We start from the raw sequence: 18573 nt of genomic DNA on the forward strand, positions 1-18573 counted from the left end.
TGTTTTAGTCGCCTTTGTTCATGCCTTGTCTCCCTAGTGCTCATGTTTACCTCATCCCCTTTGTTCATGTTCCCCTGTGGTCTGGTGAGTCCCCTACTGTGCGTGTGACCCAGACCCTCATGCCTTGTCCTCCTGTAAGTCTGGTGCGTCTCCCTGAGTGTGTGTGACCCAGACTTTTCATGCCCTGTATCCCTTGAGTTTGTGTTCATGCTCCTGACTTGTTCCCCAGTTTCACGTTCATGTCTTCCTGTGGTCTGTGAGTCCCCCTAGTGTGTGTGACCCAGACCCTCATGTTTCGTTCCCCTTCCATGTTCATGTTTCACTTTGGTCTGGTGAGTCCCCGAGAGAGTTTATGACCCCGACCTTCATGCTTCGTTCCCCTCGTTCATGTTTCATGTTCCCTTGTAGTCTGGTGTGTTTGAACCCGTCTTGTCCCCGAGTCCTTGAAGGCCTGTGTGACCCCAGTGTGTTTGTGTGTGTCCCATGTCCTGTCCCCTTCATGTGGTCTTGTCCTTTCTGTTCACATCCTCATGTCCCCAGGTTTTCAGCTTTCTTGTTTCTGTTTTCAAGTTCTTGGTTAAATGAAGTCTTTATTTTTTAACCTTGAGTACCAGAGTGGGTGCAATTATTGGTCCTAAAGTAATTAATAACCCCGAATCGTGACACAGGCACTCATGGAGTGGAATTATCATATTTAGACAGTAGGTGTGGATCAGTTCCTGGTGCTGATCAGTTCTTCATTCCTGGGTATCCAAGTTTCCATGTCTCACATCCTCTTCATATAACCCCTTTCCCTGGGATTACTTAGGTAGTAGTGTTACAACAGTTCTCTATTCCCTAGTCCATGAGTGTCGTGTTCCAGTAGCCCACTTCATATCAGACTGCCCTGGTTCCCCAGCACCTGACGCAGACCTTGTTGACCCGGGCAACGTCTGAGCCGGTATGACTTTTGTGCTCATTTTTGTAATGGGGTAGGCTAGTAGAGATAAGGACCTTGCCTAAGGGCCCACACTGGTGGCACCCTTGTCAGGATTTGAACCCCCCCAAACCCTGATCTTCTGTACCTGGTATCACGGATCAGGTTTCAAGAAAATGTTTTTGTGAGGGATCATAGGTCAGTGAAAACGGTTTATTAGTTGTTGTGTAATAATTTCATTAGAGGACACAGCAACAGAATCTCAGAGCAGTGTGAAGTATCATGAAACTGTCATCTCCAGGTTTAAGTCTCAGATTAACAGAAAGGAGACTGATCTGACAAGTGAAGGTAAATGCTGCTCAAAGTCTAACTACTAGTTACAGTTTGAACACATTAGGACTGATGGTCTCCTGACACTGATCCATGTGCATCCATCAGTGTATTTAGAAAAGTGTGTGTCTGATCAGCCATCACATTAAACAGCAGATCTCCTCAGGAATAGTAGAGAACAGCGCCCCCAGGTGGATGCACAGAGGAATGTATGACAGTAAGTAAAATGCTTGTGTCACAGTAATGAGCTGTAGTTCTGAGACAGAATGAGGTTTGGACACTTTAGTTGTCTCCTCTTGTATCTTAAATAACAGTCACATGTTTTTCATATTTCTGTCCATAATATATTCAGTTCATGCTAATTTGTGAGCCTGACCCCCCCTGAAATACTGCACATCATTTGAGTCCTGCCACCCAGAACCACAACTATTCTGAAAAAGTTGACCTATTTAGGAATAAACAGGTATAGATGGATGGATAAATTTTATGTGCAACACTACAGTTAATAAAAATATAAGTCTTATATAAGTAATGTCTATAATTATAGTTCATATTGTGGGGCAGGAATTTCCAGTAAGTCCTTCAAAAATAATGTTGGAAAGCTTCATTTATTTATTAATTTATTTATTTGCTATGCCTGGTGCGATTTGAAATTTCATAATACAGGAGCCATAAAACACAGACCAACTGGTTTCAATGCTGATAGACTTTTATTTTGGCATGAGCCAAGAAAGAAGAGTCAGACTGCAGATTAAAGTGGAGCTCAAAGCATTCTTTCCATAACACATTCAGTCTGCTCTTATTAAAGGCACAAAACCTCAGAGACAGTCCAGCTCCTGTTTATGTTACTTGTCTCTTCCTTCCTTCAGTAGCGTTACAGCCATAGAAAAGAAACAGATGATATATACTGGATATGATAGAAGATGTCAAATGAGATACAGTAGAATTCAGGTTCTATGAGACTGATGGCACGAAATGTGAGAGTATGCAAAGACAAACACACCTCCACCAGTGTTTGTGCTTTTCACAGGGATTTCATGCCTCTGGATCAGACCTGGGATCATCACAGCTTCTTGACACAGACAGATGGTAGAAAGGTTATACAGTTCTGATCATCCCAGCGCTTCTGAGCTGTAAGTACCAACAACATGTGAGTCAGTGCCAAAAAACCAAGATCTGAAACAATGTAAAGAGGCCATGGTCAGATTAGGATTTATTTTTTACTATGAAATTTTGTTGATTTACCTCCATAATTCATTTGTAGGCAGTGCTGAAGACCCAAAACGTTGTTTGGTTCTCCAGAAGCCCAGTTAGTGTATGTGAAAGGTGTTCCATCAGTCCAGAACCAGACACCCTTCTGGAAAACAGAAAAAAATTAAATGTAGTTATGTGTTTTTGTGTTTCATGAAGAAATAATAAAACCAGTGTTACCTATTCGTTGTAACACTGACAATATAACATTATGGCAAAGCCTATATCAGCAAAGTAGTTTTCTGTCAGGCTGTGTGAATTGGTGAATAGTTTACCTTTTGTGCATCAAACCCTCCAATCCAGGCTGCTTTACCATCACCAATCACCTTCTGAATCACTCCATACTCAATGTCACCTCGCACAGATGCAAGGTGACCACCCATGAACTGGCAGTTTCTCTACAGTGCAGATAAACAGACAGTGGAGTCAGTAAAGAAGCAAAATGAGCTGAGTAGTAGGAAAACACCAAGGCAGGAATAGATGCCAGTGTTAAAGTGAACACAGACCAAATAAACAGTGTAGAATCATTGTGGACTGAATCCACATCACTGTGATTACCTCAGCATCAACCCAGGACATGGCTTTGCCAACATACTTGAAGCAGCGACCTTTATTCAGTGTCCAGCTAGAGGGACAAGACTGTCCTAAAGACAAATTAAATGCACAACATTAAGTTTCTTATGAATTTGAACCTCTTCCCTGTTTATTTACTTATATTTTGTCACATCTCGTCCTCTGACACATTAAAACTCATTATGTCCATAATTATTAAACAGTTTCCTTTGGTCCACAGCTGCATCTTTGGATGAAGGTGAGAAAAAACAGAAATGACCATAAAGGAAATAATCAGGTTTTATTTCTGATGTGTCTTAATGTATGAAGAAGTACAAAGCCCTTAGTTTGCCTTAAAGTAAGTCAGAGAGAAGGAAATGTGCAGGATGTTGTATCTAACTCTGATGAACAAAGTGGTCAAAGTCCAATAACACAAACTCTAATAGACTGGGTTGGAATTTGGGCAGTGCAGCTCTGTGTAGAACATCCTGTCAGCATCATTTCCAGAGACACAACAGGTGGAAAGACATTATATTGATCCATTTCATATCTGTGTTGGGCTCTAGGAAACTTAACGCAGAAGTCATTTGGTTTGATCCACAGAATATATACATTTATAACATCTGGATATCTATTCCATAAACATATATATATACACAATATATAGTGTAGTAATACTCACCCTGAGCTGTGTCCAGAGCCAACAGGGCACAAAGAAGAGCAGCCAGAATCAGAGTCTTCATGGTGAAGATGATGCAGATGTTAAAGATGAGGCTGATATCTCTGTAGGGAACAGACCTGTAAAGACTGACAGCCTGTCAAAGACAAGACACCAGATGATCAGGGAGTTGGAGTCTCTGGTATTTATGTAGTGAGGCTGTTTGCTCAGCATACATCTTCTTCTTCAGAAACGCCCTGAATTAGACTAAAGGTTTCACAGATCCTGCTCTTTGAGCCCCTACAATCAGTATAAACACCAATTTGCAAAAAATTACATTTAATTGTGTCTTAAGGCGGAAAAATTGTGTTCACTGAGACAAGACCTAAAGTTTGTTTGGATCCAGTTTGGACTGAAGCCACATGGAGACTTTAGAGTCTTGGAAAATATTTTCAGTTGAGCAGTAAAACCTTCCTGAGTTCATTTAGCTCCTCAGTTCATTTGTCAGGAACATAGTCAGAATAACACCAGAGTATCTGGAGCTCAGTGACTGTAAATTTCTATGTGATTGAATCTGTAGCCCTATTGTTATTAATGGACTTTGACTAGTTGACAAAATGAGCTGATGTCAAATCCCACTGGAGCCTCTCATACATGATAGGTTCCTATTATCTAGAAAACATTGCTCAACTTAAATTCCAGTTTCTTCTTAAAGTACTTGATTTTTATGCCTGTGTGCTGATGATCTCTGAGACCGCAGGCCTGAAGCTTCATCTTGTCCATCTGTCCCTGTTTGTACTCTTCTTGACGCTTTGGGTGAAGCCGTTTAGTATTGATGTTAAAACGTAAAACTGTCCTGGAGCTGACTTTGTAATATTTGGACTTTTTTCATGTTTTCATTTGTGTCCCTGTGTTAGAACTGTACATAGCCTCAGCTCCTCCCCACTTTTACTAAGTGTATTGGCCTTTTTCCAGTATTTACCACCATGAAGATGCTGACTCTCTGTGCTATAATGTGTCCTACCTGAGCTGCAGCTGAACTTTGCTGTTTTCTACTTTGAGAAGAAACAAAGGTGGTAAAACTCAAAACCTCATAGTATAGACACCACTCCTAGTCTGTTAGTCTGACAGAACAACTCTGTATGCAACAACTCTTCAGAGTCCACATCCCTGACAGGTCTTGCCAACTTGGACACTTGACAATCCATCAGACAGTAAACTCGAACTCTGTTTGGGGGCTACTTAAACAGGAGCTGGACTGTCTCTGAGGTTTTGTGCCTTTAATAAGAGCAGACTGAATGTGTTATGGAAAGAATGCTTTGAGCTCAACTTTATTCTGCAGTCTGACTCTTCTTTCTTGGCTCATAATTAAAATAAAAGGCAAGGAGCAAATGTTTTCTTTCAGAGGATGTTAAAATTTGAAACGCACAGGTGTCATATATGCATATATGAAACTGACTAAGACGTTGTTCGACCAACACCATCACCAGATAAATACTTGAGGGAAACATAATGAATAACTTTTCCTTTCAACAAACTAAAGCTGCCCTGGGGCTGACTTTTGAACTATGCAGTTTCTGTTCATTTTACTAAGTGTATTTAGTGATGATCATTATTCAGTATATCCTGTCTCTCAGGTTAGTTGATTCATAAGAGTAAAAAAAGAATAAAACCGTAATTCTTTTGCCCAAGAACTGTATGAAACTAAGCTGTGGGTGCCACAAGATATAACAACAGCCACAAGTTTAACATTTTCAAACATTATCTGTGGTTGATATGAATCAGTGCTACACTATCGAAACTTTCTGGGATTTTCCAGTTTCAAGACTCCGTATGACTTTAGCTTGGTTTCAACTTGCCTTTTGCTTCTCATCAAAACACACAATGTGACTTTTTAAAATATTTGTCATTAGAGGACCGATATACGGCCCAACACGTGCTGGTGCTCAGCGGGTATAATATTGACGATTAGTGTAATATTGACGATTGAGCACATTTGTTAATTAGCACTAAACTTGAAGTCTGTTTGGAATGTCAGGTATTGGGACTGACACCATGGTTTGACTTGGAAACAACATGTGTCCAACTCTCCATCTCACTGATCTTTGTCATCCTGATAACCAGTTGTGTTTCAGATGGTACATCCATCCATCATCTATACCCCCTTATTCCTAACCAGGGTCCCAGGGATCTGCTGGAGCCTATCCCAGCTCTCTTTGGGTGAAAGGCAGGGGTACACCCTGGACAGGTCACCAGTCCATCACAGGGCCACATGGTACATGTCCCACTCAATACAAAATGACCTTGTATTTGAGAACAACAGTTAACACTCCAGCTACTCTTGCAAGATCCCAAGGTATTCTCACACCACATGGGATACTAAAACTAATTCCTCCAGGTAGAGCAGTATACTGAACTGGTCTCTGGAAGACCCGAATACTGATCATGGACAGTATAAATGTCAGGGGGGTTAAATAGAGTTTACCAATCATTTAATTTATGTCAATGTATATATAAGAAAAGGAAAATATATTTATTGTCCTCTTTGTTTGTTATGAAAATATTAATGGTGGTTGTCAAATTATAGAATTGTAGAAATACTGGGGCTCCGTCTTGTGAAGAACGTATATGGTTGTTCAAAGTGGTTGACGTGGCGTTAAACAGTGAAATAACCGTATTTGTCACATTACTGTCGTTTAGTTTTTCTGATGATTATTTTAGCAAATCATACTTTAGTCTGTGTGTTTGCACAGGGCGGCTCTCAGTGTCATCAGTAAAAATGTGACATTAATGTTAATTTAGGGTATGTCTGAAGAGGATGATGTATGCTGTGTCAACACTGTCACTGCATAAATAGCAGGTACAGCACTGGCTGATCATCCTCTGTCTTCAGACTGTCTGTCTTTACAGGTCAAGTTAAACATCTGCTTCATCTGCACCATGAAGACTCTGATTCTGGCTGCTCTTCTTTGTGCCCTGTTGGCTCTGACCACAGCTCAGGGTGAGTATTACAGCATATTCTGCATCCTGTCTTTACATGTCATGCATGTCTGTATTTTCTAAATCTACAGTGCTGTGTAAAGGTTTTAGACTTACGTGCTACTATAGTTAGAACTATAATAGAAAAAAATATTTAGCTGAAGAACAAACAACTCTAAAACCCTGGGGAAGTAAACAAAGTTAATTCTTAGGTCTCTTCAAGAGACAGTAAAGTGGTTCAGCTGTATCAGACACTCAACATTTATTATTTTTCTTTCTTTGTCTTCAGGCCAGTGTCCAGTCAAACCAGCTTGTCCCTCTGGATGGACTGAGTACTGTGGTCGGTGCTTCACCTATGTTCCCAGAGCCATGGCCTGGGCTGATGCTCAGGTAATCAGAGTGATGTGGATTCAGTCCACAATGATTCTACACTGTTTATTTGGTCTGTGTTCACTTTAACACTGGCATCTATTCCTGCCTTGGTGTTTTCCTACTACTCAGCTTATTTAACTTCTTTACTGACTCCACTGTCTCTTTATCTGCACTGTAGAAAAACTGCCAGACACTGGGTGCAAACCTTGCATCTGTGCGTGGTGCTGAGGAGTATGGGGTCATTCAGAAGGTGATTTCTGATAGCAAAGGGACTGGAGCAGCCTGGATTGGAGGCTCTGATGCACAACAGGTAAACTCTTCACCAACACACATGGTCTGATAGACGCGTTCTCTATTGACTTAGGGTGTATTTATTCTTTAGAGCATTTTGTCTCAAACATCACTGCATTCTGTTCTGTTTCCCAGGAGGGTTCCTGGTTCTGGATTAATGGAGACAACTTCAAATACACAAACTGGACTCCTGGAGAGCCAAACAACCAAGGTGGTGCTCAGAACTGCATACAAATGAATTTTGCAGGTAAGTTAAATTTCCTATTAGTGTAAATCAATTAACACTCTGGCTGTCGATACAGTGATGTGATTAGATAGTGTCTAGTCTTGTACTGACTGACTGTTTTTGGTAACTACAGGTCAGAAGCTCTGGGATGATCTGCAATGTAACGCAGGTCTCCCATCTGTCTGTGTCAAGAACCTGTTCTGAGCCCAGGTCTGATCCAGAGGAATGAAGTCCCTCTGAAAAGCAGTCTGACTCTTCTTTCTGGTCTCATGCCAAAATAAAAGTCTCTCAGCATTGAAAACAGTTGGTCTGTGTTGTTTATCACATTTTAAGGGGATTTCTTTGACCAAATGTCAGAATGTTCCAGCTATAAGAACATTAAAAATACTGAACATCCACAATCATAAAAACTGTGGCTATTGTAAAATTATGTTCCACAGTATTTAATTCCAGAAGATAAAGAGATGGTTGTATACTCTGACAATGACGCCCCACATAAACAAATTACTGTCAGATACAAATCCAGCATCATCCACATTTGACGTGTAACTATCAGAATCAGTATAGTCTTAATTGGTCAAGTATGTTGGACACACAAGACTCCAGTACAGTGACTCCCACAAGCCTCCTCCTCAGCACAACAAAACTGATTGAGTTTTACTGTGAACTGCAGCCCTGAATACCCTCCAGTCTGTACAGTCACAGCAGGCCTACAGTTCTGACTCTGCCACCTCAGTCCGTGTCTTCACTGTTTTAGTCACAGGCTTTGCAGTTTTAGGGCTTAGCCCTCACTATTGTTGCTGATAACACTACCTACCTTCTCTAACAACTTACACCTCGCAAGATGTTTCATCGTCTCCCACCACCAGCTGAAACAGAGCACAAGCCATTGCACTTCTAAGGAAGTACTATCACGCATGCGCAGAATAGAAAAGAGAAGAAAGTAAATAAATAAATAATTTTTAAAAAACCCAGATTTTTGTTTCATCGACATGTCCTGCATTTCTGTTATTTTCATTTTTATTTTAAAAATGAAAAAAAACTACTTTCAATAAAATTTCATAGTGTGATAGTTGATCTTTTTAGGGGGGCTGAAATGACAGCAGGGGCTAAAGCCCCTCGGAAAAGGGTCTAGAACCGCCCCTGGCATCAAGCAAATATTTTCTGTCAGAGTACATAACACTTTTACTTTGCTTGTATCGAACAGGTGCCAGCTGATTAAGGCACTTTGTAACTTTGTACTATCACAAGATAAATACCAGTAAGACCAGACAATGACTGATCCTTATCAACATATAAAACAGAAAACTGTCCTGGAGCTGATTTTGTAATATTTGGACTTTTTTCATGTTTTCATTTGTGTCCCTGTGTTAGAACTGTACATAGCCTCAGCTCCTCCCCACTTTTACTAAGTGTATTGGCCTTTTTCCAGTATTTACCACCATGAAGATGCTGACTCTCTGTGCTATAATGTGTCCTACCTGAGCTGCAGCTGAACTTTGCTGTTTTCTACTTTGAGTAGAAACAAAGGTGGTAAAACTCAAAACCTCATTGTATAGACACCACTCCTAGTCTGTTAGTCTGACAGAACAACTCTGTATGCAACAACTCTTCAGAGTCCACATCCCTGACAGGTCTTGCCAACTTGGACACTTGACAATCCATCAGACAGTAAACTCGAACTCTGTTTGGGGGCTACTTAAACAGGAGCTGGACTGTCTCTGAGGTTTTGTGCCTTTAATAAGAGCAGACTGAATGTGTTATGGAAAGAATGCTTTGAGCTCAACTTTATTCTGCAGTCTGACTCTTCTTTCTTGGCTCATAATCACAAATAAAAGGCAGGGAGCAAATGTTTTCTTTCAGAGGATGTTAAAATTTGAAACGCACAGGTGTCATATATGCATATATGAAACTGACTAAGGCGTTGTTCGACCAACACCATCACCAGATAAATACTTGGGGGAAACATAATGAATAACTTTTCCTTTCAACAAACTAAAGCTGCCCTGGGGCTGACTTTTGAACTATGCAGTTTCTGTTCATTTTACTAAGTGTATTTAGGGATGATCATTATTCAGTATATCCTGTCTCTCAGGTTAGTTGATTCATAGCAGTAAAAAAAGAATAAAACCGTAATTCTTTTGCCCAAGAACTGTATGAAACTAAGCTGTGGGTGCCACAAGATATAACAACAGCCACAAGTTTAACATTTTCAAACATTATCTGTGGTTGATATGAATCAGTGCTACACTATCGAAACTTTCTGGGATTTTCCAGTTTCAAGACTCCGTATGACTTTAGCTTGGTTTCAACTTGCCTTTTGCTTCTCATCAAAACACACAATGTGACTTTTTAAAATATTTGTCATTAGAGGACCGATATACGGCCCAACACGTGCTGGTGCTCAGCGGGTATAATATTGACGATTAGTGTAATATTGACGATTGAGCACATTTGTTAATTAGCACTAAACTTGAAGTCTATCTGTAATGTCAGGTATTGGGACTGAAACCATTAGGACTGTATGAAAATCACCAACCTCAGAAAATCAATTGATCCAGTGATTGTTGAGATATTTCAGTCTGGGCTATATATGTGGACTGACAGACCAACACTTCTATAGAAACTTACCATTAAACTTGTGGATTTATCTGCATCACAACAGGGACACAGTTTAAAATTACATTTCAAAAATGTTTTTGCTGCATCTCTGCTGCCTACAACTGTCTACACTGTTCTGTCTGTTCTGCTGACACGTCTGAACTAATAAACTCTGAATAAAAATCACATTAGTACATGACTTCACATTATGGCTTTAAGGTTTTTGGTGTTTTATCTCTTTGAAACATGTTGTAGGTGTGTTTGTCTTTGCATACTCTCACATTTTGTGCCATCAGTCTCATAGAACCTGAATTCTACTGTATCTCATTTGACATCTTCTATCATATCCAGTATATATCATCTGTTTCTTTTCTATGGCTGTAACGCTACTGAAGGAAGGAAGAGACATAAGTAACATAAACAGGAGAAACCACCTGCTCTGAGTTTCATGTCTCCTGTATTATGAAATTTCATACGACGTCAGGAATCAGGAATTCTATCCACTCACCCCAACCGGTCGAGGCAGATGGCCGCCCAAACTGAGCCTGGTTCTGCTGGAGGTTTTTTCTTCCATTAAAGGGAGTTTTTCCTCTCCACTGTCACCAAGTGCTGCTCATAAGGGATTTATTGTTTTTTTTGTTTTTCTAAAGTGCCTTGAGATGATTTTTATTGTGATTTGGCGCTATACAAATAAATTGAATTGAACTGAATTGAAATGAATCGTAAAAAATAAATGCATAAACTGACAATGCTGTGCTAAATCATTCAAACATCTATCAGATGTAGATAGATAGATAGATAGATAGATAGATAGATAGATAGATAGATAGACAAGTAAGTAAAAATCTTCTTTTCCAAGTAAAAGTCCTGCAATGAAACTGTTACTGCCGTATATATATGCGTGTGTGTGTGTGTGTGTGTGTAGAGGGAGAGCTGTTGGTAATTGCAGCACCACCTTGTGGACAGATGGGTGTCCAGCAGTTTTCTTCAACGTCAGTAACCTGTAATCCTTTAGAGATTTAGAGCAGTTTCTTTTTTCCAGTCCTGCAACTAGAGTTGAGGAAGCTTTTTATTACAAACTTCCATTTGAGTAGAAGTCAGTTTATTCTGTTTGTGGCTTTTCATGATGTACTTTTGGAACTTGAGGGCAGTGAAAACTTTGTCTTCTCTCAGCAAAATGCATGTCAACTTAAAAAGTGTCCAACATAATATAAATGATTTTACTTTACTGGTATTATTAGGAGACACAGTCAATTTAAATCCTTAAAGATGCTTTCAGTGCTTGACTTATTTATTTACTCTCTATTGCAACTACGGAGCAAGCAAACTCCTGTTTATGGCTTTGTCTCTTCCTTCAGTAGCGTTACAGCCATAGAAAAGCAATAAGCTGGGAAATAAATTGCAGAGGCTTCAGCTGATGGTACAAAGACAGAAAACTGTCAGTAAATATTACTCCAGCTGTTTTATCATGAAAGAGAAAACACTGATTAGCCTGTTAGACACAAAACCATGTCAGAAACACGTGATATTTTCAAGAATATGTGGCTGAGAAGGACAGAATTTATAGGGATAAAGTTTTTGTGTCAGAGCTGATTGTTTGATGTTTATTATTTGGGATTTCAGCAATAAACTGCTCTTGAGTTCACCTGCCCTGATTATTTTTATTAATTTATTTAGAAAATCAGACATTAAACAGTCCCACTATGTCACTTTACCTCCATGGTTATGTCAGCGTGTTCGTTTATCTGAATTAGTGGAGGAGAGGTTAATTGATCTTAAAAGTATTTAATTGAAATTCCAAAGCTTGTACAAGGACCAACTTCCTGATCAGAAAATCACAGTCTGCAAGCAGTTAGCTGTAACCAACTTCACAGGAAGAAAGATGATGAACAAAGGACAAACATGACATTATAAGGTTGCCAAAATCACATCTTATTGGTTGACTACAGGTGGGGAGGGCTTTGGTTTAGACTTTCACCTTCCCTTGTTGGTGCCCTGGGTTGGTCCCAACCCCTCAGCACTTTGCCATCCTCCTCTTCTTATCTTCTTGTCCAGAGCTGCTCCTCATCCTACAAAACATTCTGTGACACAGTACCTAGTACCTCTGTATCCCTTTTTCATAAGCCCCCCTTATTCGGTAACTCATCCTTGAAGTTTGTGATTCTCTCATCCCTGACTACACCTTGCCTCTCCCTCTGTAACAGTGTATCATACAGGGCCTCTCTCAGCCTGGCAACTTCACCCTGCCTCCCCTCAGCAACAGTGTATCATATGGGGCCTCTCTTTCTGCATGCTGATCTTATCTGTAGTATCATGCATACACACTGTAGAAACTATTCCTGTGACCTTTCTCTCCCTGTGACCTTTCCCTGAACAACACATATGTTAGCAATTACAAAGTTAGATGGTTAACCCAGCATCAAGTTGTTTACATTTATTCTCTTGCATTTCTATGGCATTGCACAACACACATGTAAATATAGTATTTCAGTTAGTCATTCTCCTAAACTACTTATGTGGGTGAGTATATGTGTAAGCACCTGTGTATGTGTGTGCGTGTGTGTTGTAGTGTACATGTGGGTATATGTGTGGGGTAAGCGTATGTGTGTGTGCGAGTGTGAGTGTATGTGTTAGACTCCTTCACATGTGATTGCTTCTTCACACAGTGGGGCAAGGTTTGTAACCCTTGATCCTCACAATTTGGTCTTACACTCTTTGTAACAATGTATAAGCGTCTATAAGACTAATGATATAATAAATGAAAGAAGTAAATATGTGAATTTATTTCCCAATATTATAAGTGAAATTAGTAAGATTTTATTTCCAAACAGTTATAAATGAAGTTAGTAAATGTGTAAAATTTATTTCCCAACTGTTAATATCAGGTCAGTAAAATCACAGAAAGGTCACATCCCTCCAGAATCATGTAGGCGCATCCCCTGAATCTATGGCCCAGATTAGCTCACCGTTAGCCCGCAAACATACTGAAAATAGCCGGTGCCGACCTGCTATATAAGCGGTAGGCAGGGTACGCTCGGTTTAGCTCCCGGGCTTGGCAGCGGTCACAGCAACGGGGCCAAACTGGCTCGTAAATGTGTTTTCCACAGGTGAGAGCTACATAAAGGGGGTTTGTTTGTCGACAAGAACCAGTCACCTCAGGCTAAACTTCTGTTTTATGTGGCGGTGACGCTGTAATTTCATCCTGACGGTACATGCGAGTTTGGGATGTGTCTATGTGCTGGAAGCGTTAGCTAGCGAGTAGCATCTGCAGTTCGCGGGCTATTTGAGCGCGAACAACGATTAGCATCAGCGGCTAACCGGCTGCTAACGGGAATAACAGTTATTAGTGACGGACGTTTGGTGCGATAAAACATCGTAACATGTCCAGGTCATCCAAAACCAGTAGTCCTAGTAGTGGTGTTGCTTAGTGGGAGCTTTTAATTGTGTTTAATGTTTTTTCGACGGTGTAAAAGTTAAGTGTAATATTAGTTTTTGAAAGGCGGTTAGCTCAGCTAGCATATTTAGCTAACCCAGCTAACCTGTAGCTAAGCAGTTAGCTCTAGTCAGTTAGCTTGAAAAACTCTGTTTTGTCTAATTAGCACAGGTAGATAGTTTATTCATCCCCCCATGGGAGAAATTCAGGTAAGCAGGTAACTAGTTGCACAACCCAAACCAAGCAGTAAATATTTAGTTTTTGTGGCTATATGTCTGTAATACATTAGCAGAAGGTTATTGACTAAGTTTAGCTAATGTTAGCTAATGTCACTTTACTGCAGAACATGAGAAAACTGCAGCCTTAACATCTGTTTTTTTAAATAAATCTTATATCAAGGACGGGTTTGTACACGTACAAGTTAATACAATTCAGACCCAGACTTTCAAAGTGTTTTACACAGGCAAAGAAAAACATTAATCCCATTAAAAAATGAAAAGAAAAACAAAACAAAATCAATTAGGACAAGAAATTAGATCAAAATTTGTGAAATGAAAAAAAATACATTTTTTTTTTAACAAAGATCAGAAAAACAGTTTTAGTGCAAATGTGCATATGTCAGTTCCTGCTCTATAGTATGAAAATATTGAATTTTTTCTTTGTCATGTTTCATTTTTCCACCTGCTGACTGCTGCAGGGAAACTGCTGTTCTTACTAGTTATAACGGACAAAGTTGTAGACCTACAGTGTGTAGACCCACAAATTTTCTGTAAATGTACCATAATGATGACATTTAATGAATTCTGAAATTCATTAAAACCTTATACCTACAATAATGTTTGTGGGGGCAGTCGTGGCCTAATGGCTAGGGAGTTGGACTTGTAACTTGAAGGTTACCCTCAATACCACGACTGAGGTGAGACCCTTGAGCAAGGCACCGGACCCCCGACTGCTCCCCGGGCGCTGCAGCATTGGCTGCCCACTGCCACGGGTGAGTTTGCACAATGTGAGTGTGTGTTCACTGCTGTGTGTGGGGTTAAATGCAGAGCACAAATTCTGAGTATGGGTCACCATACTCGGCCATATAAGTCACTTTCACTTCACTTTCACTTTTAGGGATTTGTTAAGGATTTGTATTAATATTACCTAAAATGCCTACGGTGTCATATTTGATACATAACATACAACACTCAATTGATGCTACCTTATTTTTGTAACTAGAATATTTATAACTTATAAATGTGATGGAAGTTTTCCTCTTAATGAGCTTGTGTAACAGAAAAAGTTTACTCAACATCAGTGATCTCAACATCTTCATCTGTGTGTTTCTCTTCCTCTGTAGTTGGATATTTCCCCCTGATGAAGTTAACACAGTGACGTCGTGTGGACAGGTACGTGTACTGCAGGCTGTACAGCAGGTACAACAACATACACGCTGAAGCTAAATCAGCATCAATACAGCTTTTATTATAAAGTTGGCCTCAGTGCCATGTGGTGGTTTTATGGCTGTACTCTAGGAGGCTGTGGCCTTACATGTCAGTGTGATATTTATGCTGACCTGAAAACTGTTTAACACCATAGTTACAGTTCACAGTTGAACAGGTTTGGAATCATTTGTCATTATGTTCAGTATTATAGTAGAGGATTTTGACAGAACAGGAGCTGTAACATAGAGTCATAGACCACATTGATTTAATGCTTGACATTTTTATTTTTGCTCTAAAGGAGAAAGGACAGTTCAGAATAAAGTTGAGCTCAAAGCATTCTTTCCATAACAGATTCAGTCTGCTCTTATTAAAGGCACAAAACCTCAGAGACAGTCCAGCTCCTGTTTATGTTACTTGTCTCTTCCTTTCTTAAGTAGCGTTACAGCCATAGAAAAGAAATAAAACAAGGTATAAAACCTTCATCTTATAAATGAGTCTGATAATACAAATGCAGGTGAGTGTGTAAAGATAAGCAGTAACAAATCTCTGTGTTTCAGGTGGTCTTTGACGGGTACTTGAAGCCTCTGTTCCAGTCCAGGTATCAATATACTTTCTTGGCGCAGACAGATGGATGACGATAGTGACACTGCAGATTACCCCAGCATTTCTGAGCTGTAAGTACAAGGCACAGCAGCCAGTCAGTGCTACATAGAAGTGTTTACTGAGACCAGTTTATCTCGAGGAACAGGGGAATTGGTATTTAAATCATCACCACACATATTTCCACGAGTTAAAATACGTTTAATTCTGCTATAAATGATATAATATTGCACATTGCAAACAACAAATGAACATGAAATATTTTATAATTGAGACAGGCTTTATTTCCAACTCTTTTTTTAGCCTTCATCATTTAAAACACTCACTGAATAAGGCTCAGAGGTTTTGGATTTACCTGAGTGATTCATCAGCACACAGTGCTGCTCGCCCTGACCGTAAACTGGCTTTCCAGGACACCAGTTTGTATAGTGGAAAAGTGTGCCATCACTCCAGAGCCAAAACCTTTCCTAGATGACAAAATCAAATAGATTAAGAATTAGGAATGGTTATTACATACCCAACTCATAAAATGAGTAATGATTCATAAAATACCTCTTGACCATTAGAGCCTCCAATCCATGTTTCTTTGTAGTCATGACTGGCAGCCATTATCACCCTCTGAATTCCATGATACTCATGAGTGTCATGCACTGATGCCAGGTTTCCACCCATGGACTGGCAGTTTCTCTGCAGTGGAGAATAACAGTGTGAAGTGGCCCAGAGAGGAGCAATAGCAGTAAGCAGGGCCAAAAGAGGAGTCCAGTTAACTAAGTGTTCAAATCAGTGTAAAAAGAATAAACTCAGTGATTTTACCTCAGCTTCAGCCCAAGTCAGGGGTGTGTGAATGTAATAGAAGTAACGGTTCCTGTAGCGAGACCGAAACACGGTCCTCTTCACCAGGGCGCTACTTGCTGAGGACAAATACAGACTATTTAATAGTCAGTTCATTACATTGATATATAGTATTCACTGTGTAATGTGAAGTAAAACCAAAACAACAGCTGTACACACTGTCAGTCAGTGATACTTGTTTTATTATGAACAACGTTAATAATATGAGTGGAATTTCTGGTTCCATCCCCTTCAGATTTTATGAGTTTTTCATATTTTAGTCTCACTGACCTGTTTGATCGTTTTCATCCTTTGCTTCTGGAAGATCTGGATAGTTGGACACAGCAGTTATTGACTTAGTTTCTCTCTCTGCATACAGACCAATACATACAAACCATCTTGGTGTTTTTAATGCAGTTCTCACCTGCAGCTGGAGTCAGATCCATCATGGCACAGACACAAAGCACAAAGACACCGAGCATCTTCATGGTGGAGATCAGATTATACAGATTTTTACCTTCAGCAAAGAGAACCATACATGTTAGGAATCCTTCTCACACAGTGACTGACAGTTCATTAAAGGAAAGAAGGAAGATGATCAGAGGGTTTGTGGCAAACCTGCAGCAGAATTATCTTCTTCCTTCTCAGTGTCAGCCTCACACGAAGGTGCTGAAGAAGCCAAAGAGCAGCTCATAACTACAGTTACTTATCTCCCACAAAATGAGGAACTGATGACACAGCAACACACAAAGCTGTAATATCATTATTAGGAAGAGTAGTCAAAACACAGGCGATCGAAGTACAAATTCAAAGGAAACATTTGTTCACACTCATAATGTGTGAAAACTCATTAGTGCAACAGGCCTATTTAATTAATTAACCATTAAAGAGTCAAAATGTAATTTTTTTGTTTTTAGTTTCTAATTTTGTGGTTTTCTGCATAAATTTGTCATAAATGTGATCTGGATGGATGGATAAAACTTGGAAACAGTGCCATTACTTTTCTTGCAGCTGTAAACCCACAGGCAGCTACTTAAACCCCAAATGTAGATGTATGTCATTTCAGGTGTTTTTCCTTTAATACAAGCAGATACACAGTATTTATAGGGCACATGGGAGAAATAGTGAACTTTTCCTTGAATGGAAACGTTTGTATTTGAACTACATTTTGCGTTGCTGTTTTAAATGCTTTATTCCAGTTCCCCCCTTTGTGTTACAGTTTGCTGACTATTGAGGATTTATTTTCCATTTTCTTGTTTCTAAGGTTGCCATCCATCACTGGCAGTTAAGTTATGCAATAACATTCATTGTACACGCAGGGCCTAAACCAGGGGTCTCAAACTCGCGGCCCGCGGGCCATTTGCGGCCCGCAGGACGATAGTTTGTGGCCCCCGCCTTAATATGAAAGTTTAATGTTAGTGCGGTCCGCAAGTTTGATATGTATGGCACTTTAAGGGGGTCGCACACCGAACGAGAAATGCAGCATCGCGTCGCACCACGGCTTTAAAATTATTAGTGTACACACACCGGCGGTGCCATTTGGCGTCTGTCCGTCACGCCCAGCTACGACTCATGACGCTGTTCAAATTCCTGCCGCGCCACAGAGCGCCTTCTGCATGGTTTTATATTAAATAACATCTTATTTCTCTCAAATCGTCGTTAATACATTATACAAAGACACCACTGCTGCAAAATACTAGCTACTTGCATTGGTTTTAAAAAATGTGAACACATAATTAAATGTATAATAAACGTAGTCCTTTTAATCTTATTATCTAAAATTCAGGATTATTTTCTTTATTTTCATCAGATCAGATCATTATTTTGCATATACACTGTGCATTATGCATTGTGCATATTCTTCATTACCTTAAAAATGTTAAATATAAAAAATAGATATTATAAACTGAAACCGAATCTAAAATAGAATAGTACATCTGTTTAATTAAAATACAAAAAAAACTTTACAAGGTGTTTGGTTACGTTTTCGCTCAGGCTGGCTAGCTAACGTTAGCTTTTACAATGTAGTTGCCTAGACAACAGATACAACAAAACAATAACAGACTTAAAGATTATATTTATTACTGATTGATTTATTTATTTTCT

At 39.6% G+C, this 18573-nt stretch overlaps 2 protein-coding genes across 2 annotated transcripts; one reads left to right on the plus strand and one right to left on the minus strand.

The window, feature by feature from the left end:
* Positions 1–1900: 1900 nt before the first annotated feature.
* On the plus strand, positions 1901–7779 carry LOC113125419 (ladderlectin-like). Its single transcript, XM_026298864.2, has 6 exons — positions 1901–2379; positions 6618–6708; positions 6976–7076; positions 7237–7368; positions 7485–7596; positions 7709–7779. Exons 2-6 carry the CDS (start codon positions 6648–6650, stop codon positions 7777–7779), a joined length of 477 nt encoding a protein of 158 aa, XP_026154649.1. The 5' UTR covers positions 1901–2379; positions 6618–6647.
* Positions 7780–15296: 7517 nt separating this feature from the next.
* On the minus strand, positions 15297–17141 carry LOC113125420 (ladderlectin-like). Its single transcript, XM_026298865.1, has 7 exons — positions 17086–17141; positions 16892–16984; positions 16759–16794; positions 16450–16547; positions 16189–16323; positions 15992–16103; positions 15297–15708 (listed from the first exon to the last, which is right to left on the minus strand). Exons 2-7 carry the CDS (start codon positions 16953–16955, stop codon positions 15638–15640), a joined length of 516 nt encoding a protein of 171 aa, XP_026154650.1. The 5' UTR covers positions 16956–16984; positions 17086–17141; the 3' UTR covers positions 15297–15637.
* Between the last annotated feature and the right edge of the window lie 1432 nt (positions 17142–18573).

The sequence above is a fragment of the Mastacembelus armatus genome, chromosome 18 (assembly GCF_900324485.2).
Source record: "Mastacembelus armatus chromosome 18, fMasArm1.2, whole genome shotgun sequence".
Classification (NCBI taxonomy): Eukaryota; Metazoa; Chordata; class Actinopteri; order Synbranchiformes; family Mastacembelidae; genus Mastacembelus; species Mastacembelus armatus.

Excerpts from the sequence above, each read along its gene's own strand:
- LOC113125419 (XM_026298864.2), top strand. The coding sequence starts at position 6,648 with ATGAAGACTCTGATTCTGGCTGCTCTTCTTTGTGCCCTGTTGGCTCTG. Across the intron at positions 6,709-6,975 it reads GGCTCTGACCACAGCTCAGG|GCCAGTGTCCAGTCAAACCA; the intron begins GTGAGTATTACA and ends CTTTGTCTTCAG. Across the intron at positions 7,369-7,484 it reads GAGGCTCTGATGCACAACAG|GAGGGTTCCTGGTTCTGGAT; the intron begins GTAAACTCTTCA and ends TCTGTTTCCCAG.
- LOC113125420 (XM_026298865.1), bottom strand. The coding sequence starts at position 16,955 with ATGAAGATGCTCGGTGTCTTTGTGCTTTGTGTCTGTGCCATGATGGAT. Across the intron at positions 16,795-16,891 it reads GGATCTGACTCCAGCTGCAG|ATCTTCCAGAAGCAAAGGAT; the intron begins GTGAGAACTGCA and ends CCAACTATCCAG. Across the intron at positions 16,104-16,188 it reads GAGGCTCTAATGGTCAAGAG|GAAAGGTTTTGGCTCTGGAG; the intron begins GTATTTTATGAA and ends TTTGTCATCTAG.